This window comes from Mustelus asterias, chromosome 14, assembly GCF_964213995.1.
Source record: "Mustelus asterias chromosome 14, sMusAst1.hap1.1, whole genome shotgun sequence".
In the NCBI taxonomy this organism is placed as follows: domain Eukaryota; kingdom Metazoa; phylum Chordata; class Chondrichthyes; order Carcharhiniformes; family Triakidae; genus Mustelus; species Mustelus asterias.
Window position 1 is genome coordinate 86621108 of NC_135814.1, and position 25434 is coordinate 86646541.

Consider the following 25434-nt stretch of genomic DNA (forward strand, 5'->3'; position numbering starts at 1 on the left):
CAGAAACTGATAGCCAAGTTCCACACACGAAGACGGCCTGGGATCTTGGGTTCATGTCACACTACCTGTAACCCCCACGACTTGCCTGGGCTTGCAAAATCTCACTAACTGTCCTGGCTTGAGACAATTCACACCTCTTTAACCTGTACTCAACCCTCTCTACTCGCATTGTCTGTACCTGTAAAGACTTGATTACCTGTTAAGACTCACATTCCAACCATTATCTTGCAACTGAGACTGTGCCTATATATGCCCTGTTTGTGAACCCAACTCACCACTCACCTGATGAAGGAGCTGTGCTCTGAAAGCTTGTGCTACCAAATAAACCTGTCGGATTTTAACCTGGTGTTGTGAGACTTCTTACCATATTGAAAGAACAAACTTTGCTCAAGTCGCTGCTTTGTACAGAAAGGTGACTTGTACTGTACTGAGATTGTGGAAACACCATTGACCTGAGGACATGATAGGGGATAAATGAGGAATGGGGGCATCTGTTACACTTGGATGACTTCAGAGCATTGCATCAGATGGAAGAGCCATTCATTAGGTGACATTTTCAGAAAAGCAAAATATATTTACAGATGTGCAGTGAGTGAAGACCTGTACCACCATTGTGCTCTCAGTATTTCTTAATTTTTCTTACTGTGCCATCAGCAGCAGAGGTGGAGACAACCTGCTGACTCTTATGCCCTGCTGTCTGTGATGACCTTGATGGGTGTCACCTGCAGGGCTCTGGCCTGCTTCAGATCTCCTGCTATTGGGCAGGGGCACCCACCTCGGCCTGAGCAGCTGGAGTGATGAGTGTCACAGGCAGAGGAGACTTGTCATGGATGGATAGCCCAGGAGAGTCCTGGGCGGATTGCTATGGGGTTTCTGGATGATGCTCCTTTTCCCTATGGGTGCCCAGGGTCCCCTTCCTGTCTCCTTGAGGAGAAGGAGTTGCTAGAGGGAGATTGAGGTGCTCCATCCCCCTCTCGTATAGCCATTGATGGATCCCACTCATGGACATAGTGATGGTGCTAAGGTCCAAACGCATATCCAGCACAAATTGTTAGACCAAGGTCTCCATGGCAGAGGCCACCCTGCCAATGGTGACTCAATACACTGGTATGTCGGCACCATGACATGAGACAAAACGAGGATGGACCCCGCCATTCTAATCTGCTGAAGACTTCTGACAACCCTGCCTGCTTGTACCCATGTCTGTCTTTGGAGCTTCAACATCTCTCTCAGGGCTGAATTCAGAGGCTTGTCATCGGACTTGGACTCAGCAGGAACCTGGCCTCCAGCAGTCCTCCGAGTGTCGGTGACCTTGCCGGTCACAGCCTTTGCTTGCTGAGTACCCAAATTTGTGCTGTGTTCACCCAATGGTGACCTCGAGCCTGCTCTTAAAGTAAGTTTCTCCAAGATGTTTGTCTCTGCATTGGAGGAGGAGGCTGGTGAACATAACGACAGCTTGACATTTAGTGGGTCCTCAGGATCCTCGTCTAAGGTGTTCTGTGGGCTGGGGCTGATGGGCTGGCTGTCAGTGTATCTCCTCCTTTCCTTGTCCGTAATAGAGAGAAGTATTAATTAGTGATCAGCTGGATAGTCACCTACATTGAAGAGCACTCATTGTTTTGGAGAATGCAGAGGCAGATTTACAATGAAATGCACTGTGTGCCTACGCACTGGGCATCCAACCAGAGCCTGATCACTCTGCATTTCCTGATAGGCTCAAACATGAGCCTATCAGCAGACATTGCAGAGCAAAATCAGACTCTGTTTGGTGAGTCTGAAAGAACAGGAAAACACTGGTCCAAACCGTACAAATGGTTAACTTGAGCTATGCGTGCGTGAGGAATGAAGAGAGGCGATTAGGTGAGGAGGGAGAGGCAGATGCTGCGAGGTTTTATTGTTTTTGCAAAAGGTGAGCAGGTTTGTGACTTGACCCAGGGTAGGCCAGCATCAGCGAGGTGCAAGGTACCAAAAGCCACCACGTGGTGAGGTCAGCTGCTGAGGGGAGCACAGGCAAGGTGAGCAAGCAACTCAACCCAGGTCTGAAGGCAGGCCTGCAACAGCGAGGCACAATGCATGACATCCCGAATCAAGCCTTAGCCATGAGGAGGCAGCAAGTGAGGCAGGAGGCTGCCTTGAAAATCCCAGATAAATGAGGAGTGTAAGATTGTGAGAAAGGAAGAGTGTGAGGGATGGGGGTGGGGTGGAGACTGTGAGGGGATGGGAAGTGGGGAGAAGAGTGTGAAGGTGTGGGGGGAGGAGAGTGTGTGATGGAGTTAGCCAGGATTGCTTACTTGCAGGGAGGGAGAGTGTGTAAGCCCAGATTGCATTTTAAAAGTAAGGAGTGTTTGTGATGGGTTGGGGGTCTAAAGGGAATGGGAGTTTGTGAGGGGGGGATGGGCAGGATGAGGGTAGAGTGACTGTTGATTGAAATCCATAATCACAGCTTCTTAGTTAAAAAATGAATCCAATTTTCACAGAGCTTGAATTGAAGCTGATAAAAATGTAGGATTGACTGCAAATGCCTGCTCATTCAGACACTTCATTAAAATCAAGATCAGTTTCTTTAGACATATGAAGCAATACCATCAATCTGGCAATCAAAAACACAGAAAATTTAAGGTAAGGCAAGAGGACGAAGCTGGGCAAAAAGACAGTTAGTAATTTTACTTTAAAATGTTTGAAGTATTGAACAGTGCACATTCATCCCCATTTTGTAGCTTCTGCCTTTGCGTTCTGTGGGCCGAGGATAGATGGGGAGGGTGGTGAAGCTGGAGAGGGCCCAGAAATGAAGGTGAGTGCGGGGCTCCACTAACTGTAAATCCGCCTCTGGGCGGGTGGGTGAACACTACTTAATAGAGTCGCACAGGTTTGTTGGGGGACTCTGATCTTGCCTTCGTAAGCTCTATTGCCAGCTCTTGAAAGGGGTGAGTGCCCTGAGCTGTCTGGGATCTCTCCCCCATGTTATGGGCGATCTTGTCTTGCAGAAAGACAAATGCTCAGATTGAGAGTAGAATGGATGCCAAAGCAGATGATAAGCTTGCCTGCCTTGTGTGCCTGCTGAGTGAATCTATGCAAGGCCTGAATATGCAATGTATGCAGGATGTGACAAAAAATGAAGATGTAAAAGTGTGCGCGAGAGAATCAGTGATGGTGTGCCTTGTGTTGTTCTGTGTGCGATCGCACTGGCAACCTCCACTCAAGCCTTGGTTACTAGACCACTGGCTCCATCACGGAGGTAAAGAACTTCTAGCCAGTCCTTGACTGAAGAGTGTCACCAGGAACTTGTCACTGAACTTTGGAGCAAATGGTTTTCTCAGGATCATTGCCATGACAAGTCCTGGGCTGCAGAGTGAATGGGTGTGTGGGTGCTGTTTCAATATGGAGCCCAGAAATATGACTTGATGAGGTAACAGTAAGCCAGGTGAACCTCAGTCTGCCCTGCCACGAGATACAATGTGCTGCTCATTTACGCATACAGAATGAGCTGAAAAACAGACAATCTGATATGGCAACCTGCCCTTCCAGCCAGCAGGAACGGCATCGACTTCCTTGCCGCCCGCCACCGCACTTAGTCTGCAAAAAGGAAAATTCCACTTTCTGACTGAGTTTAAGAACAAGGATGCATATTGTTGTCACATGCAGAAATACATCGCTTCTTTGACAGGCAGTTGGCCTGACAGTAGAAAAGGGGTGCAGTGAATGAAACACAAGTATTTACATTATTGAAGAGCACTGCCTCTTGCAACAAGCCAAAATATTTTCTTCAGCTTGCTTCTATCATAATGTATGTCACCTGAAATGTATCAGGTTTTCAGCAGAATGATCAGACCAAATGTTAGCTGAAATGAGACAAGCTTTAACTGGTCTGAGTTGCTGAAATGAAGAGTGTTCTTTGTCCATTCTTTCTTTTATTCTCAACAAGACTGAATTTCATGCACTTCTTTCATTGATGGCTAAGCCGTAAGTAAGACATGCTGAAAGGTTAATATTGTTGTTATAGTGATGTGCTACTGGGTTTATGGGTGCTGCAGCCAACATACATACTTTGATAGTCTTAACCAGGAAACACTGTTGCTTTTCCTCCTCTTTTATCCACCTGAAGGTTTTCACAACATAAATGTACTCATTTATCATATAAAATGTTCCACTTAGTCTTCTAGTGTCTTGGTAAATTTATTCAAGATGTGGAGATGCCGGCGTTGGACGGGGGTAAACACAGTAAGAAGTTTAACAACACCAGGTTAAAGTCCAACAGGTTTATTTGGTAGCAAAAGCCACACAAGCTTTCGAGGCTCTGAGCCCCTTCTTCAGGTGAGTGGGAATTCTGTTCACAAACAGAACTTATAAAGACACGGACTCAATTTACATGAATAATGGTTGGAATGCGAAGACTTACAACTAATCCAGTCTTTAAGAAACAAAACAATGGGAGTGGAGAGAGCATCAAGACAGGCTAAAAAGATGTGTATTGTCTCCAGACAAGACAGCCAGTGAAACTCTGCAGGTCCACGCAACTGTGGGAGTTACAAATAGTGTGACATAAACCCAATATCCCGGTTGAGGCCGTCCTTGTGTGTGCGGAACTTGGCTATCAGTTTCTGCTCAGCGACTCTGCGCTGTCGTGTGTCGCGAAGGCCGCCTTGGAGAACGCTTACCCGAATATCAGAGGCCGAATGCCCGTGACCGCTGAAGTGCTCCCCAACAGGAAGAGAACAGTCTTGCCTGGTGATTGTCGAGCGGTGTTCATTCATCCGTTGTCGCAGCGTCTGCATAGTTTCCCCAATGTACCATGCCTCGGGACATCCTTTCTTGCAGCGTATCAGGTAGACAACGTTGGCCGAGTTGCAAGAGTATGTACCGTGTACCTGGTGGATGGTGTTCTCACGTGAGATGATGGCATCTGTGTCGATGATCCGGCACGTCTTGCAGAGGTTGCTGTGGCAGGGTTGTGTGGTGTCTTGGTCACTGTTCTCCTGAAGGCTGGGTAGTTTGCTGCGGACAATGGTCTGTTTGAGGTTGTGCGGTTGTTTGAAGGCAAGAAGTGGGGGTGTGGGGATGGCCTTGGCGAGATGTTCGTCTTCATCAATGACATGTTGAAGGCTCCGGAGGAGATGCCGTAGCTTCTCCGCTCCGGGGAAGTACTGGACAACGAAGGGTACTCTGTCCACTGTGTCCCGTGTTTGTCTTCTGAGGAGGTCGGTGCGGTTTTTCGCTGTGGCGCGTTGGAACTGTTGATCAATGAGTCTAGCGCCATATCCTGTTCTTATGAGGGCATCTTTCAGCGGACTTTCATTCCTTTGGACTCATGGTGAACAATCACTGAAACAACTCTATGATGACATCAACAAGTTCCATCCCACCATCAGGCTCACCATGGACTACTCTCCGGAATCGGTTGCATTCTTGGACACGCGCATCTCCATTAAGGACGGTCACCTCAGCACCTCACTGTACCGCAAGCCCACGGATAACCTCACGATGCTCCACTTCTCCAGCTTCCACCCGAAACACGTTAAAGAAGCCATCCCCTACGGACAAGCCCTCCGTATACACAGGATCTGCTCGGATGAGGAGGATCGCAACAGACACCTCCAGACGCTGAAAGATGCCCTCATAAGAACAGGATATGGCGCTAGACTCATTGATCAACAGTTCCAACGCGCCACAGCGAAAAACCGCACCGACCTCCTCAGAAGACAAACACGGGACACAGTGGACAGAGTACCCTTCGTTGTCCAGTACTTCCCCGGAGCGGAGAAGCTACGGCATCTCCTCCGGAGCCTTCAACATGTCATTGATGAAGACGAACATCTCGCCAAGGCCATCCCCACACCCCCACTTCTTGCCTTCAAACAACCGCACAACCTCAAACAGACCATTGTCCGCAGCAAACTACCCAGCCTTCAGGAGAACAGTGACCAAGACACCACACAACCCTGCCACAGCAACCTCTGCAAGACGTGCCGGATCATCGACACAGATGCCATCATCTCACGTGAGAACACCATCCACCAGGTACACGGTACATACTCTTGCAACTCGGCCAACGTTGTCTACCTGATACGCTGCAAGAAAGGATGTCCCGAGGCATGGTACATTGGGGAAACTATGCAGACGCTGCGACAACGGATGAATGAACACCGCTCGACAATCACCAGGCAAGACTGTTCTCTTCCTGTTGGGGAGCACTTCAGCGGTCACGGGCATTCGGCCTCTGATATTCGGGTAAGCGTTCTCCAAGGCGGCCTTCGCGACACACGACAGCGCAGAGTCGCTGAGCAGAAACTGATAGCCAAGTTCCGCACACACAAGGACGGCCTCAACCGGGATATTGGGTTTATGTCACACTATTTGTAACTCCCACAGTTGCGTGGACCTGCAGAGTTTCACTGGCTGTCTTGTCTGGAGACAATACACATCTTTTTAGCCTGTCTTGATGCTCTCTCCACTCCCATTGTTTTGCTTCTTAAAGACTGGATTAGTTGTAAGTATTCGCATTCCAACCATTATTCATGTAAATTGAGTCCGTGTCTTTATAAGTTCTGTTTGTGAACAGAATTCCCACTCACCTGAAGAAGGGGCTCAGAGCCTCGAAAGCTTGTGTGGCTTTTGCTACCAAATAAACCTGTTGGACTTTAACCTGGTGTTGTTAAACTTCTTACTAAATTTATTCAATACATGGCTGAGTCACAAAAAACACAAGCCATATTAGATCACCTGTCAATACTGCTGAGTTAGTGATCTCACCTGGGACAGCAGTGCTTATGTTATAATTGGTCTAAACCACCCATAGAAACAGGAAGCCTGGGCAGGAATCCCTCCAATGATTTCTGCTACAAGTGAACGTGTGCAGATATCAGCTGAAAACAAAATCAAGCTCAGTTGCGATGACCCCAAGATGTGAACTCACAACTGTCGTGTTGGTGTCCCACTGACGCACCATGTTGTAATATGGGTTCTGTTATGGTGTCTCAATGTTTAAACATGGACAGTTTATTGTCAATCTTTCATTATTCACAGATTGTTGCTGCTGCAATGCAGATGGGCTGCTTCTAGAATTTTATCTGAGTCTATTTTTTTCTATTATTTTACGGGATGTGGACGTCGCTAGCTGGGCCAACATTTATTGCCCATCCCAAAATGTCTTCCATTTCAGGTAGGCCAGACCAGGTAAGGACTGCACTGCCGCATGTGATTCTATACAGCATACTGTGGGCGGTGTTATTCTCTAGTCCCATGTTAATTCTTGCTCTGTCAAGTACAATGGCATGCAGGCAAGTAATAAAACAGCCCCTTTCTTTAAAGAAAGCTTTCCTCCCTTTCAATGGAATATTACAATACAATATTTACTTGCTTTCCCTTCTTCACCAACTCAAACCTCTCACTTTATAAATTCATACAGTCTTGAGGTTTGACAGATTTTCCATATCTTGACCTGCGTGGGTTTCCTTCGGGTGCGCCGGTTTCCTCCCACAGTCCAAAGATGTGCGGGTTAGGTTGATTGGCCATGCTAAGATTGCCCTTAGTGCCCTGAGATGTGTAGGTTAGAGGGATTAGTGGGTAAATGTGTAGGGATATGGGGGTAGGGCCTGGGTGGGATTGTGGTCGGTGCAGACTCGATGGGCCAAATGGCCTCTTTCTGTACTGTAGGGTTTCTATGATATCTATGAAAGTCTCATCAATTATTTCACAGCTGTCCTTTTCTACTTGAAATGCAAGAGAACACAACTGTTTTCTTAGTTAATACATGCCATAATGATGTTACTTATTAAACTTTTGGAAAAACCACAATCTTGACCATTGCTACCACAGGCACCAAGTAAAGCCTGAGAAATGGGACCAGGGGTAAGAATACAAAATCAATTTTCTTAACATGGGGTTATTTAGAATACAGTAAGAAGTTTAACAACACCAGGTTAAAGTCCAACAGGTTTATTTGGTAGCAAAAGCCACACAAGCTTTCGGAGCTCTAAGCCCCTTCTTCAGGTGAGTGGGAATTCTGTTCACAAACAGAGCATATAAAGACACAAACTCAATTTACATGAATAATGGTTGGAATGCGAATACTTACAACTAATCAAGTCTTTAAGAAACAAAACAATGCGAATACTTACAACTAATCAAGTCTTTAAGAAACAAAACAATGTGAGTGGAGAGAGCATCAAGACAGGCTAAAAAGATGTGTATTGTCTCCAGACAAGACAGCCAGTGAAACTCTGCAGGTCTAGGCAACTGTGGGGGACTTTAACCTGGTGTTGTTAAACTTCTTACTGTGTTTACCCCAGTCCAACGCCGGCATCTCCACATCTTATTTAGAATATACAGAGCAGAAATAGGCCAATTGGTCCAACCAGTCCATGTTGCCATTTATGCTCTATTCAAACCTCCTTACATCCTTCGTCATGTTATTCTTTCAACATAACCCTCTATTCCCTCCTCCCTCAAATAATTATGTAACTTTCCCTTAAATGTATCTAAATTGATCACCTCAACGACACTCTGTGGTATTAACTTCCACATTCTCAGCTCTCACTGATGAAGAAGTTTCCTCTGAATTCCCTATTTGATTTTGATCTTATAATTTTGCTGTTTCCCAAATGTGCAAACAATCTGAGGGCGATCTTACTGTTTGCCATGCCGATCGATCGGTGTGGCAAGCTGGTAGGATCAGGGGAGAGGTGAAAAACTGGATTCGTGCCCGATTTCTCAACTCTCAGACACAATCGTCCGGGCTTACTTGCCTCAACAACCTCCCCGGTGGAAGTCCTCACCGGTGAGGACCATGTATGGTCCCCACCCACGGGCACCTGACATGATGGCCTTACCGTTAGGACCAGAGGTTATTCAAGCCCCTTGGATAGTCAGGAGCAGGGCAGGCAGTGCCCCTTGGGCAGTGCCAGCGTGGCACTTCCAGCCTGGCATCCTGGGGAACCCTGGCACTGCTCATTGGGCACCCTGGCACTGCCCACCAGGCACTGGGTAGTGCCAAGAGGTGCGGTCTAATGGAAAGGGGAAAGGACTGAGGATGGGGTAGGGCCTGAAGAGGGGCCCATAATGGAGTGGTGCCATAACGAAGAGGCAGGAGGGATACTCTGTATCAGAGATTGGCGGGGGGATATCAGGGCCAGCGCTCATCCAGCCAAAGGGGGGTGGGGGGAGGGAATTTGGGCCAGCAATCATCTGAGGGGTTGGGGTGATCGGGGCCAAGTGCCAACTTGCCACTGCCAGCCTGACACCCTATCGGGGCCTGAAGGGGGTGGGGATGGTGCTTTCAATTTAAGATGTAGGTGAGAACGAATTCCATCTCTCAGAGGGTTGTTAATCTTTGGAATTCTCTATCTCAGAGAGGAGTGGAGGCTGGTTGTATTTTTGACAGTGTGTGCATTGCTGTACATTCAATTTAACCTCCTAATTCTTTAGATAGCAATGAATTAATAGCCATTAAAACCCTTGCTGGTAATTAATTATTCTGCACTAACCTGAGTTAGAGTCTAAAGATCCTTTAAGTATATAAACCTGGTACACGAGGACAGTGAAGTATTTATTGTATTACACAGTCAGTATTTTGCAACTATGTCAGTATATCCTTGAGAAAACATTCTTTACCTAGATCTTTTGTGCTTTCTGGTGACAGCTTGTTCTTGCTATCAGTGATGTCCTTATGTGAAGCCAGGAAGAGTACGACCTCTCCTTTTTCATTCTTAATTGGGACAATGTCTAGCAGACACCAAAAGGATGCACCTGAAAATGAAGAAAGAAACAAGCGTATTATTTGTAGAGAAGTATGACATATAATCCTAAATCATTGTAACACATTAAATAATATCTATCAGAAAATCTGTGCCAAAAGTTCCTAATTTCTCTTCTCTCTATGGTGAATGAAGGACATTTGTCAGCTTACACTTGTGTGTGCTGATTGCAGCAAAATTGTGGAATCATTTAGAAAGAGCAAGAGACCTTTGATTGCTCTTTAGTGTGTACACAATAATCCATGACCATGAGCTGTTTCTGTTTAAAACATTTGACATATGTTATACACTCTATTTATTACACCAGACAACGCATACATATAATCTCAGCCTCTGCATGCTTTTCTGACTAGGGGCGTCTTTAAGTAATGCCACCTCTCTTCCTAGATAGCTAAACAATATTGTCCAAATCCAGATCAGCCCAAATGACAAAGGAGGAATTTATAGCTGAGATTGGTGTTCCACTCCAACAACCACTGGTCAGATGGATGGGTGATTTTTATTTTTCTAGCTGGAATACAGGTCATGGTTGACTTTGGTAGTTAAACCTCTTATTCCATCTCCTATTGAGATGGAATTCTCCAGTGGTCAGCCTGGTAGCTGTCTGTAAAATTAAATATAAGCATGAAAAGAATGCATTCGTAAAGGGAAGATGCCTTAATAAGAAACAACAGCCGACATTTATATAGCACCTTTCATGGAGTAAAACACACCAAGGAACTTTGCAGGAAAATCATCAGAAAAAATGTGACACTGAGCTGCATAAAGAGACCAAAAGCTTGGTCAGACTTGCTACTTGGCCAGGCCTTATCATCAAGGTGACCCTAAGTGCCACATGTTTTTATTGCATAACGCTAGTTGGTGAAGGATAGAAGTGGAGCCAATCTTTACACACTTTATATTTATTTTAAATAATTATATGTTACAAGTATATAATCCCTAGCCCACAACAACAGTTTTAATCTATATCCATTATAAGGGACTCAGGTGAATTACTAGTTAATGCCCACCACCTGAATACAACTAAACATAATTAATATACAATTAACAAATTATCTTCTCTCTTAATAAAAATTAGACCCAATATGTACAACTACAATTCCTAATCAAATTAAAATAAAAGCCTTCATTATTGTCTACAAAGCAAGGTGCCCTTCCTCCAGGACTCCTGACAATTTCTTTGTACTCAAATTTATATCCGTAAAATAAGCCAACAAGTTCAATCTCACTCACATTTTTCATGGGATGCACATTGTCTCACAATAAACAACTATCCACATAACATTCAATGGGTATACTAACCTCAGTATGTCCATTCCACAGAATCTCATTTAAAATATTTGACAAATAGAATCCACAGCCTCCACAAACAGCCCATATTTTAGCAGCTAACATACTTTTAACAGCCCTTTCTTATTTTCTTACTTTTCCAAGCTAAAGGATAACATTTTTAATTTTAGCCCATAAGAAATATTATGAAATCAACTGTGCTAGAAAACCCATCAGGAAGATTAGCGTGTGAAGCATTACTAAAAATAAACAGTTTCATGTTCTCAGAGTCACCTAAGGATGGGAACTTATGTACGCATTTCTCCAAATTTAATTTTAATATTTTATTTGCCCTTAAAGCATTCTCTACTTTAGGGTATTTCAGTGTAACACTTAACTCCAATATATCAAAACTAGTATCTGGTCTAGCCTGTGTGCCTAGTCAGTTCAATTCACACATCAAACTTCGCAATTGTTCTGTATCTTCTTTCAATAAAACATTTTTGCTGTAATTGCCGAACTCTAGGGCAGTGTAACTGGTGGGAGCGACACACCAAAGTTGTGCTGAGGAACCCACCCCACGGACGTTTCCAGGTAAGATTTACGCAGCAATTACCCGGGAAATGCAAACTTCCAATTGGCAATTGCGCTGCAGTAGGAACCAATCGAAAATGTGATTAAAATCGCAAACTTCTGATAGTTCCAAATATCTTCCATCAACTGTTAATAAAGTTAGAAAAATTAAAACTACTTCCACCTTCTGGGTAACTGCAGGTTTCTGTGGTTCACTGTAACAAGGACTGCAGTAACAGTGTTTATTTTACTAACTCTACAGCTGTAATAAAACACTTCTGCTCTGCTTGAGGTCCCAGGGAAATCTGGCATGCTCTCGCCACATGACGTTAGACATGACTGCGTCATCATGTAGACACGTGACAACTCAGTCTACATCCTCCACAATTAGTTTGGGCCTTAGGTGGTATGAGGTGTAACATGTGTGCAGTGAAAACTATATACAGACACGTTGTAATAATTCTTGTTCATCACAATTATTTGCAGGTAAAGGCTATTCAGAGGCTTGCAGCCTGTGGCAATGTTCTGGAACAGCCCTGCTTATCAGAATGATCCCCCACCCTGCTCGCCAATTGGTTTCATAGAAACCCTACAGTACAGAAAGAGGCCATTCGGTCCATCGAGTCTGCACCGACCACAATCCCACCCAGGCCCTACCCCTATATCCCTACACATTTTACCCGCTAATCCCTCTAACCTACACATCTCAGGACACTAAGGGGCAATTTTAGCATGGCCAATCAACCTAACCCGCACATCTTTGGACTTCTTGGTTCATGTGACCCTCACTCTGTAGAGTGATCCTTAAAGGTGCAGTTACCACATCACTCCCCCTCTAAATCTCTTTATACAAATGTCAATACTCAATTTACACAGTCCCAGATAATTAAATATTTAGTACATGAATAGAGTCCATTATAAATTAAGTCCTTTGAGCGGCTTCTGATTCCAAGTGCTGTGAAGTAACTCCTCTGTCTGGGATGCTACCAGTGGAAACCACAATCAGAGGTGTCTCTTCAAGCACAGGCATCTTAGTTCCGTCTGTTTCTACAGGGCCGTCAGGTATACCTGTAACAGGATGACCTGGTACTTCAATGCTTGGGATAATTAACAACATTCCCAGATGGCAACCTAGTTTCAGATTGCAGTACTGGCTGCTGGGGCAACTCTTGCTCTCTCAAATAGTCGAAATGTTTTTGGACAACCTTTCCTTCTACATCCACTTGATAAGGCAGAGGTCCAGTTCTGAATACAATGACTCCAGGGACCCACATAAACCCTTCTAAAATTCACATAGCTTCATCCAGCGAAAAAGATGCAGCAGACATTCTTGGATGCCTTAATATTTTTGAAAATGTTTTAAAAATATGTTTAAAATATATGTAATGCACAGAAAGTGAAAGAAAGATTTATTAAAAAAATTACAACTTTGTCATGACATACTAACTCCAGTAAAAAAGTACATTCATATATAACAAGGTGAATGTTCGCGTGTCTGGAATAAGTTTCAGCTAAAGTCCATTTGGATTTTGCTATGCATTTTAAGCAGTGTTTATCCCAATTTTAAGAGTCTCCCTGATGCAATGTTGATCCTTAGAAGCCTCTTGGTAAAATGAGTTCTACATTTACAGTGGGAAATATACAACGTGTCTAGTTCAAATGCTTTAGGAAAGTATACTCCTTAAGATGACATATGCAAGTCTCCTGTAAGCTGATGTGAACTCTCTGATGGGTATTGCAGAATCCAATGCAGATTGAAAATCTGGAGTCATGTTCCCCCACCGCAGCTACATCACATTTTTAGCTTGGTTTTTAACTTAAATTCTTTTGAGGCTGTACATGTAAAATGTACAATTTTTATGTCCAAATCTCCATGACCCAAAATGTGAACTCTCCTCTGCTCAACCTCATGCAATAAGGTATCCAAATCATGGTCCAAGAAGTTCTGACTTTCAGTTTCCATATTCTAAATTAAAACATACAAAAACTTATAAGCATGCCACATGTAAAGTTATATAATGATATAATGCAGATTTAAATAGTAGTTTCACAGATTTAAAATAAATAACAAAACCTATGTTCATTTATACATATCAAATAATATTCCTGTTCAATCATCAAAGTAAAATTACAAATTACACTTTAAATGAGCCAATAACAATAGGATTATTGTAACACTACATTCTGCATCCTCTCCTTTCCTTCTCGATGTATGGTATACTTTGTCTGCATAGTGCGCAAGAAACAATACTTTTCACTGTATACTAATACATGTGACAATAATAAATCAAATCAAAATAAATCAAATTAATTGCTTAAAAGAAATAGCAAAAAAAAGAAAAAAATCAACATACCTTAATTATAGCAGGAGATCTTTTAGATCTCTCACCTTAACTTTGACCGTAATGGGCATTCCCAATCTAGCCCCGTCATGAGGGGGCTTGGTTAGAGTCCTCTTGTGCTGCACTCGGGCCTGTGGAAATTGTCCCGCTGAAGGCCGAAGGTTGCTGCTCCCATTGGGAGTTTGAATGCACTTTTTCAGCACAGGTAAGTGGGCAAAAAGATCTTCTATTTTTGGTGGCTCATGACTTTCCACAGGTAATTGAAAGTTATGGGCCTATGACTTCAGGATTTTGTGGGTGGAAAAATATTGCTGTAATTTCTCAACAGTGGTGTGCAATGTCAGAGACTTCACCTCGTACACTTCCATCCACTTTGAATGTTCATTAACAAGGAGTAAAAACATTGTGCCCATGAGTGGACCAACATAATCAATATGGACTCATTCTCACAGCTTTCCAGGACACTCCCAAGGGTGCAGTGGGGCTGAACTTTATTGCGATTGGCGAGGCTCTCAATTTCATCATCAATGCCAGGCCAGGAGACAAAACTCCTGGCAAGCATTCTCTCTTTAAATATACCCAGGTGGGTACTATGTATTTCAGCTAGGAGCAACTCTCTTCCTGCTACTCTTGCTCCCCAAAGTATGATGCCATCTTGGCAACTGAACTCATCTTTTTGGATAAAATATGGTTTCATCTCTTCAGAAACTGGCTCATTAGCCCAACCCATTAGTTATCCTGTGCTTCACTTTGGACAGTAGTGGATCGCAACTAGTCCAGTACTTGATCTGTTTCGCCAAGACTGGCAACGTGTCCAGGAAATTCAATACCATGACAATTTCCTGTGGTACTGGGAGAGGTGCAACATTCTTGTAAAGGTAGGAGACTAAGACAAAATGTGTGGTCCACACCGGTGCTTGATGGGATATTTATAAACGAAGAAGATTAACGCTCATTGCTGAATTCTTGCCGATGCAGTGGGCTGAATAGCCTTGTCTTCTTTATAAAAACGCAACGGCGGTTTGTGATCAGAAACAGTGATAAAGTATCTACCGTACAAATACTAGTGGAATTTCTTGACACCAAACATTATTGATAATCCTTCTTTCAATTTGTGAGTGGCCTTCTTCAGCTTCTGACAGGGTTTATGAGTCATACCTTATTGGCCTTTCAGATCCATCATCCATTGCATGTGCCAACACTGCACCATGGTCTTGGCACCATGGTGATGGAGAGGCATCACAGGTTAACACCAATTTCTTAGATGGGTCAAAATGCACCAACAAGTTTGAAGAATTGACAATTGCTTTGCTCTGTTAAAAATTTCTTTCTGGGGCATCCTCCAAAACCAACGCTGGTTCTTCTTTCGCAGCATATGCAATGGGGGGCCAAGAATGTCGACAGATTTGGTAAAAAAAAACTCCCATAGTAATTCACCATTCCTAAAATGACTTGAACACAGATGTGCTTTTGGAAGTCAGTACCTCCTTTATTGCTGTGACCTTGTCTTCCTCAGTGTCAATATACTACTCAGCAGAATGTGGTCATCATCTTCTTAAGAGAATTGCCAGTAAAACCTGTAACTTTGATTGTGTTATAAATAAAACCGGCTGCAACACTTTGGGGTTGAATTCCTTGTATGTCTACAGCTCTGAAGTAGAAATTTATAATAAAAAAAGCTTGAACCTAAAGATAAGTGTAAAGTGATTTTTTTCCAGCACAACTACTTATTGTGAGTAACAATGGTGGCAGAGGATGAGCCTTAAACTTGGTGACTGACTGCTGTACATGAAGCCTTTTGTCTCAGCCCTCTGAGGAAAACAAGTTCCACTGTTGCTGACAAATTAAACTGTGGAATGGTGGAAGGATGGTGCAAAATTGCGAGTTTTGACTATTCACCAATTTCTTTTCTGACTGAACCACATTAGCAATGGAAGGCTGAAGTAAAAAGAAGCAAGATATGGGGCGGAATTCTCCCCACAAAAATTCTAAGTGTAGAATTTGTGTGAAAACTAGAGTAATTCGCACTGTTTGTTGGCAGCAGTTCAGAGAAGAATCTTCCACACTCTGTGCACTGCATTAAATTTCAGGGAGTGTGGCCTTTTCCCACTGGAGAGGCTGAAATCAGCACACTGAGCGGGCCACTGTGCATGTGCCGATCTATCAGGGTCGAGATCGGCGCACGCGCAGTGGACCCGCACTGCGGTCCTCCCGATTGCTGGCCAGCTCAATCACTGGTCAGCCCCACAACGCCCGCAATGCCAGCCCTCCGCCCCCGCCCCCCACCCATGGTCCGATAAGGGACACAGGCTGGCATTGCCAGAGTGCCAATGCCTAGGGGGCACCTCCCCCGCTAGACAACCCTTTGGGAGGCCCTGATTGCCCCCATTCACTCCAGGCGGGTTGGGCCGCTAGTGCTCCGAAGTGGCGAGCTAGTGTAATCCCCGCTGGAGTGAAACATTCTGGCGGGGTGGGAGAGGCTAGCGAGCCCAGAGACTTCAGTCTAGGGCACGCTAATCTCATTTAAATTAATTGGAAATGATTATTTAAATCATTTCTGCGTCTCTCCGCCGATTTCTGGCGTGTAGCAGACACCGCCAGAAATCCGGCACTGGGAGACGCAAGCAGGCCGCGAACGCTTACGCAAACCCCATGAATTGGCCGCTGCAGGATTTTCCCAACCTGCTGCACTAAGAAATTAGCGCAGCTGGATGGGAGAATCGCGGGCATGATGTTAGCATTATCAAAAGTAAGGTCAGGAGTAAGATATTTTCAGAGTGGAAAGCGGATGATCTGGATCAAGAAGATCCAGAGGGATTGGACCTTTTGTTACAAGTCTTTGATAAAATTTACAGAAAGGATGAGTTATTGAAAGCATATGAAGCCTAGGCAATCTTTGATTGGTTTAGGAAATCGGAGGATAAGTCCATGGAAGAATATATCAAGGATTTTGATAAATGTTACAAGAAACTACAAAGATTTGCACTTGAAATTCTGGAATCTGTATTGGCGTTTAAATTACTGGATTGTGCCTACATTACCCATGTTGATAACAAGGGTTCAACTCCACGGAAAGATTCTTTCCTAGATTCAAATGGCTGCAGCTCTTAAAACATTTCTGGGAAAACAGTTGTTCCCAGCCACTCTCTTGGTAAATGCAAACAAAAATGCCGTGAAACAAAGGATAGAGAATTCAATGGTGGCTCAATTTCAAGGTCAACCAAACATTAGATGAAACTTCCAATACATAGATGAGGTTTATGACAGGAGGTTTGAGGTCGTAACCCGAGCCAGTTTGAATGTTGGGACAATGACCATAGGCCAACTGGGACAGTGAGCATAGGCACTTAAACCCTAAAAATGGTAATAATAAAATGGTGCTATTTTGTGTGCTTTGTAACATTTGTGCACACTTTTCAGTGCTTTCCATTGCCACCGCTATCTCCAATGCTCACTTAAAATGTATATTGTAAAGTAAATTATATTTACTTTGCAAGTAACTTCCATTGAGTAGCCATGTTATTTACCCCACAGACTAATCTGTCCCATAGCATACCATTCAAAGTGACTCCAAAGTCGCAGTGCTCCAAGGTTTGCTTTCAAGATGCTGAGAGGTTTTGGCTGCATAATAAAGAAAAACTATTCCCACTGATACGTGAGTTAATAACTAGAAATCATTGGAGAATGATCAAGAGGGAAGTGATGCGATATTTTTTTCACCTAGGAATTATTGGAATCTCGAACACTAACTAAAAAGGTGCTAGAAACTGAAGCTATAAATAATTTTTAAAAGGCACTGGAGGATGAGAAACCAGTAAGAGTTTTAACAACACCAGGTTAAAGGTTTATTTGGTAGCAAATACCATTAGCTTTCGGAGCGCTGCTCCTTCGTCAGATGGAGTGGAAATGAGAAACCGACAGGGTTATGGACCAAAAGCGAAATGTAAGTGTAAGCGCAACTTTTTTCAGAGTTTGAAGGGTGAATGCTTCAATGCTGTTTCTTTGATTCTATCTATCTAAATCACTTATGAAAGTTACTTGAGTCTTCTTCCATCACCATTCCAAATCGTGCATTCCAGATCAAAGCAAATGGCTGCCTAAAAAGCATTTATCTTCATTTCATCTTTGATCCTATCCCAAAAATCTTAAATCTGTATTCTCTGTCAGCAGAAACAGCTTCTCCCTATACATCCAATCAAAACTGAAAGGTTACAAAAGCCATAATGTATTCCTCTCATTTTCTGCTATTATTTCAGATTTGCAGTGTTACATTTTTTCCTTTAACATCTATGCTTTGAATGTTTTATTGTATTGCTGCTTATTTGCATCGAAAAACAAAGGAGTGTGTCCACGTGGAATGTCATATTGACATCCTGATGTATTGTACCATGTGAGAGAGAAGACTTAGGAAAGGAGAAACATGGCTCTACAAAGAGGGCGATGAAGAAAAATCAGAGAAAACAAACAAACTGAAGGAATTGAGAGAGACATGATAAAAACAAATTGGTGAATATAGTGTATTTATTTAAGGAGAGATGGAATAGTGTAGAATAGAATAATAATAATCCAGAAGGTCAAGTTAATGTTTTGGGGACATGGGTTCAAATCCTACCACAGCAGCCGATGGAATTTAAATTCAATAAATAAATCTGAAAGTAATGGTGACCTTGAAAACTATCACTGTGTTTTGTAAAAACCCATCTAGTTCACAGATGTCCTTTAGGTAAGGAAATCTGCCATCCTTACCCGGTCTGACTTACATGCGACTCCAGAGCCACAGCAATATGTGGTTGATTCCGAGAAACAGAGTTAACGTTTTGAGTCCATGTGACTCTTCTTCAGAGCATGTTCGTGTATGTGGGGGATGGGTCCATAGGACCCACAAAGGAAGTTCCTCCCTTTCACTGGACACCAGCTCGCGTAGGTAAACTGCTGGGCTTCCCACATAGTGTGTGCCTCCTTCCACTGTGGGTAGGATACCGGCGGTGATGGGCTGAGGTCCTTAGGTGGCCATTAATCGGCCACCTAAGGGATTCCAGAGCAGGCTGCCTGACACTTGCCCGCTTGCTGTAAACTTTCAGCAAGTTTGGGTAAAGATGTGTAAGCAGTAGGAAAGCCACCCATTGGATTTTACAAGCCCTGCCTTCAAACCAGATGGAGGGAAAGAGTAAAATGCAGCTCATCAATTCTTTTTCACTTTCCATAGATGCTGTCAGACCTGCTGAGTATTTCCAGCATTTTTTGTTTCTATTTCAGATTATAAAGGAGGCCTTAAGGTGCAGTGGTAGTGCCCCTACCGCTCGACCAGAAGCTCTGGGTTCAAGTCCAACACCATGACTTGTTGGCTATGGAAGGAGCATTCAATACAGTTTGACGGACTGAGAATCAGCTTGGAAAGTCTTCCAGCGCTCCTCCACAATTCCCCAAAAAAGGGTAATAAAATACAATATAGTCTGAAGATACGCCAAACAAACAAACAATTCCAGATTTGCAGCATCCACAGTATAGTGCTTTTGAATCAAAGTAAGTTTTATATGTACCGAGTATTAATATTGTGCAGTGACTTCAACTGCATTCCTGGTTCTTCCTTTTAGGAGCATTAGCAACAGAAATATGGTGGTATGTTATAAAATTAAAACTCAGGTTATTGGAGGCAAGTAATGAGTCTGCATCAGCATCATTGAATCTTTCTTCATCATTTTAGGTACAATATCTGTGCAAATTTTAATATTTCAACACATTTCTTGAACACAGAAGAACTGAGGTAGCGTGATGTTGCAGTATTTTATTAAGATTCATAGGATGTGTCCACACAAAATTCAATACTTTGAACATAACATCTTAAAGAATGAAATGTAAGAAGCATTACATTGAAAAGTGGTTTCAGTTTTCAACTGTGGATATCAGTGGATATCCATGTTTCTGTTCTCTGGCTCAGACAAATGAGACCAATAATCTAACTTTAACAACACCTCTGAAGTTTACCACTGATTTCTCACAAATTATAGAAACTCAGGTTTGCAAGATAAGCCAAAGTACAAAAGTCAAACACATAGGGGGCATTTCTCCCATCCCGCCGCGCTACTTTTTTAGTGTGGTGGGCCGGGAGAATCGTGTGTCAGCCGATTCGCAGGATTCCCGTGAGCGTACGCGCTGCGATTGCGCCTCCCAGGCCCGGATTTCTGGCGGCGTCTACGTGGCAGCGGAAATCAGCAGGAAGGCGGGGCTCATATGCAACTTCTATTTTAAATTTAATTTAAATGTATTTAGCGGGGTGGGACTGAATTCATGGGGCCCGCTGGCATCTCCCACCACTCCCCCCCCCCCCCCCCCCCGGTATAATTTTAAACTGGCGGCATTCAGACCAGCTCCCCACTTTCAGGGAACATAAGAACATAAGAAATAGGAGCAGGAGTAGGCCATCTAGCCCCTCGAGCCTGCCCCGCCATTCAATAAGATCATGGCTGATCTGAAGTGGATCAGTTCCACTTACCCGCCTGATCCCTATAACCCCTAATTCCCTTACCGATCAGGAATCCATCTATCCGTGATTTAAACATATTCAACGAGGTAGCTTCCACCACTTCAGTGGGCAGAGAATTCCAGAGATTCACCACCCTCTGAGAGAAGAAGTTCCTCCTCAACTCTGTCCTAAACCGACCCCCCTTTATTTTGAGGCTGTGCCCTCTAGTTCTAGTTTCCTTTCTAAGTGGAAAGAATCTCTCCACCTCTACCCTATCCAGCCCCTTCATTATCTTATAGGTCTCTATAAGATCCCCCCTCAGCCTTCTAAATTCCAACGAATACAAACCCAATCTGCTTAGTCTCTCCTCATAATCAACACCCCTCATCTCTGGTATCAACCTGGTGAACCTTCTCTGCACTCCCTCCAAGGCCAATATATCCTTCCGCAAATAAGGGGACCAATACTGCACACAGTATTCCAGCTGCGGCCTCACCAATGCCCTGTACAGATGCAGCAAGACATCTCTGCTTTTATATTCTATCCCCCTTGCGATATAGGCCAACATCCCATTTGCCTTCTTGATCACCTGTTGTACCTGCAGACTGGGTTTTTGCGTCTCATGCACAAGGACCCCCAGGTCCCTCTGCACAGCAGCATGTTATAATTTCTTTCCATTTAGATAATAATCCAATTTGCTAATATTTCTTCCAAAGTGAATAACCTCGCATTTGTTAACGTTATACTCCCTCTGCCAGATCCTCGCCCACTCACTCAGCCTGTCCAAATCTCTCTGCAGACCTTCTACGCCCTCCACACGATTCACTTTTCCACTTATCGTTGTGTTGTCTGCAAACTTTGTTACCCTACACTCAGTCCCCTCCTCCAGATCGTCTATATAAATGGTAAATAGTTGAGGCCCCAGTACCGATCCCTGCGGCACGCCACTAGTTACCAACTGCCAACCAGAAAAGCACCCATTTATTCCGACTCTCTGCGTCCTGTCAGATAGCCAATCCCCAATAACACCCTACCCCCAACTCCGTGTGACCCAATCTTCTTCAGCAATCTTTTGTGAGGCACCTTATCAAATGCCTTTTGGAAATCCAAAAACACCGCATCCACCGGTTTCCCTCCGTCAACCGCACTGGTCACATCTTCATAAAAATCCAACAAGTTCGTCAAGCACGACTTTCCCCTCATGAATCCAGCATGAACTAGCAGGACGACCCCGCTGGAGTGAAGAGGGGGCAATCGGGATTCCCCAGGCGGACAGACAGCAGGAGGGTGGTGGCTGCTGGGCATGGGCACCCTGGCAATGCCAGCCTGTGCCCCCAGGCACTGCCCAAGCGGCTAAGTACCCATGCTCAAGGGGGACCTTGGCACTGCCCACTGTGCATGAGGCAGTGCCAAGAGGGCAGGGTCTAGGGGGTGGGGCTATCTGGGGGCAGGGCTACGGGGCAGGGCCAGCTGGGGGCGGTGCTTAGGGGTAATCCATGGGGGTGAGGGGGTCCTGCTGCCACTCTGCATGGGGATCGATCGGGGCTGAAGGGAGGCCAATGATCGGGGTGGCTGAGGGGGGAGAGTGGTCAGCTGAGAGCGGGTCTGCCGGGGTGTGTCTGCCGTGGTGGGGGGGTGGGTCTGCCTGGTGGTGGTAGGAAGGGATCGTCACTGTTGGGAGGGGGGAGGCTGGAGATCGGGGCGCTCTGGGACGGGAGGGGGGTCAGGGCTGGCCCACGAATGGTCATGGGAGCCGCGGTCGGGCTGTGGGGGTGGGTGGAGGGTCAGCACCGCAAGGGTCCTGGGCTGGCCAGCGATTGAGCTGGCCATCAAACTGCAGGTTGACAGTTCGGATCCACTGCCCATGCGCACAGGCCCGGAACTGTCAGCTTCCGGCACGAATAGGCCCCACCCCCTGAACTTTTACTGATATTCCCGATTGTGACCTCTGCATTGCACAGAGTGTGGGAGATTTGAGTCTGAAATCACACTGAAAACACCAGCATGATTTACACCAGTTTTCCCGCGAATTCGACATTTAAAACATTTTTGGGAGAATTGCGGCCATATGGTGGGATCCTCCCAAAAATACTTTAAGTATTAAATTCGTGTGAAAACTGGAGTAAATCACACTGGTATTTTCAGCGGGAGTTTAAAAATGAATCTTCCACACTCTGTGCACTGCTGAGTGCACTCGGGTGAATCATGTTAAAATACAGTGGGCGGGGCCTATTCCCGCTGGAGAGACTGGAAGAATAGTGCTGAGTGGGCCACTGTGCATGCACTGATCTGTCAGCACCGAGATCGATGCATGCGTAGTAGCCCCACCTTGTGGACCTCCTGGTTGCTGGCCAGCCCAGCGAGCCCCACATCGCTGGCCTTCCGACCCCTCCACCTGCCTGCATCACTAGCCCTCCCCACGGTCCGACCGCTGGTCTCCCGGACATGTCTGAGCCAGCCTTGCCCCCCCCACCACACCCCTCCCAGCAGCCCCGATCTGCCGACCCCCCCTCAAAGACCCGACCCCCCTCCTTGCAGGTTGTTGCACCCCCCCCCCCCCACTCGAATGGCCAACCCCGATTGCTGGCCTCCCTCCCTCCCCCACCGATCCTGACTGCAGAGTGCCAGCAGGACTCCCCACCCCCACTGATTGTCCTCCTGGAGGCCCCCTTCCTCATCAGGCCCTGCCCCCCCATTAGGCCCCACCCCCTTGGCACTGCCCATGCCTGGTGGGCAGTGCCAAGGTACTTCCTGGGCATTGGCACTTTGCCCCTTGGGAAGTGCTGGGGGTCCAGGCTGGCATTGCCAAGATGCCAATGCCCACAGAGCACCACCCCATGCCCAACCCTCTGGGGGTCCTCAATAGCCCTCCCTTCACTCCAACAGGGTCAGGCCGCCAGCAGTTCAAAACGTATCCAAGTATCCATGAGTCTCTGTTTTTTGTACTTCAGCCAGCTTCCTATCCATGCTGCCACATATACCTAATAGGATGTACTTTAATGTTATCAGCAAGTCTCCTTTCAGCACTTGTTCTAACACCTATTAAAAATCCATGTACACAAATTCACTGCAATTCCTTTGTTAATACATTTTATTTTTGGGAGGAAGAATAAGGGGAGAATGTAGAAAATGTCAAATGTTATATTCACCATTGTAAAAATGGGATGATATTCAGATGGTCCACTTCACCCTCACACATCCATGAATGATGCCAGGCACATAATACCATAGGAAAGAGGAGCAAGCAAAGATAATGCAGCCTGTTAAGGATGCTTGATCATTTAATATAATCATGACTGAGCAAGAGCTTCAATGCTCTTGCATGCTCCATATTTCTTGATTCCCTGAGAGACCATGATGTCTGGGGTAAAGAATTCAAAAATTCGTGACTCTTTGAGTGAAAAAGTTTCTCTGCATCTCAGACCCTAAGGGTGTGATCTTACTGGTTGTTTATGCCACGTTCCTGCTGCAGCGAGGTTGGAGAGTTTGGCGCCCAGCCAAATCTTCATTCACTGCAGCAGAATGGGAAAATCCTGCCGGCGTGAATGATGGTAATATTCTGGTCTAAATATTTGGCATCTTACCCTGACTGTGCGCACATGTTTTAGTTTTCCCAGCCAGGGGAAACAGTCTATCCTGTCAAGCCCCTTCATAATCTTGAATGTTTCAATGACAACATCTCTCATTCTTCTAAACTCCAGAGGATATAGATCCAGTTTATTCAGCCTTTCATCATAGGACAATTCTTACGTCAGAGGGATCAATAGTGAATGTGCACTGTCCTATCTCCAATGCAAGTATATCCTTTCTTAAATATGGAGACAAAAAATTCATACATTATACCAAGTGTGGTCTCACCAAAGGCAGGTAGAATTGTACCAAGACTTCTTTATTCTTGTATTCTAATCCCCCTTGCAATAAAGGCCAACATGCTATTTGCTTTCCTAATTGCTGGTCCAGTTCAGTTTCTGGTCAATGGTAATCCCCAAGATGTTGAGGGTGGGGGATTCATCGATGATAATTTAATTGGATGTCAAAGGAAGATTATTAGATTCTCCCTTGTTGGAGATGCTCTTTGCTTGGCACTTGTATGACATGACTGTTACTTGCCACACACCAGCCAAAACCTGAACATTTTCCAGGTCTAGCTGCACATGGACACAGACTGTTCAGTATCCAAGGAGTCATGAATGGAGCTGAACATATATCCACTTCTGACCTTATGATGGATGGAAGGTCAGTGACAATGCAGCTGAGTTGGGCTTGGGCACTGAAGAACTCATGCAGCAATGTCCTGGAATTGAGATGATTGACCTCCAACAATCACAACATTCTTCCTTTGTCTCGGTATGAATCCAACCAGTGAAGAGTTTTCCCCCGATACCATTGATTCCAGTTTTGCCAGGAGTCCTTGATGCCATACTCAGTCAAATGTTGCCTGTTGTCAAGGGCAATCACTCTCACTTCACCTCTTTTGCCCATGCTTAGACCAAAGTTGGCAGTTTAGCAACTCAGTGGCTCTGGCAGAACCCAAACTGAGCATCAGTGAGTGGGTCATTGCTAGGAAGTGCTTGTCGCAGTACTGAAACAACTTGGCTAAGGACACGGCTAGTTCTGTAGCATAAGTCTTCAGTACTCTTGCTGGAACCTTGTCAGGTCCCATAGCCTTTGCAGTATCCAGTGCCTTCAGCCGTTTCTTGATATCACATGGAGTGAATCGAATTGGCTGGCGACTGACATCTGTGATGCTGGGGCCCTCCAGAGGAGAACAAGCTATATCATTTACTGGCACTTCTCGCTGAAGATGGTTGCAAATGCTTCAGCCTTATCTTTAACATGGATGTTTTGGGCTCCCCAGTCATTGAAGATGGGGAATTTGTGGAGTCGCCTTCTCCATTAAATGTTTAATTGTCCACAACCATTCATGGCAGTACACAGCAGAACTACAGAGCTTAGATCTGATCTGCTGGTTGTGGGATCACTTACCTGTCCCTATTGAATATGGCTCATCTGCGTTTTAGCTTCACATTTTTTTATG

The 25434-nt window shown here is 44.9% G+C and overlaps 1 protein-coding gene across 1 annotated transcript in view; it reads right to left on the bottom strand.

Annotated features, from left to right (window-relative positions):
* kcnh3 (potassium voltage-gated channel, subfamily H (eag-related), member 3) overlaps positions 1-25434 on the bottom strand; it is a 717440-nt gene that overhangs the window by 331121 nt on the left and 360885 nt on the right. The window contains exon 3 of the mRNA XM_078227725.1: positions 9598-9741. Within this exon, the coding sequence (XP_078083851.1) occupies positions 9598-9741 (144 nt within the window). The remainder of the gene's footprint in view (positions 1-9597; positions 9742-25434) is intronic.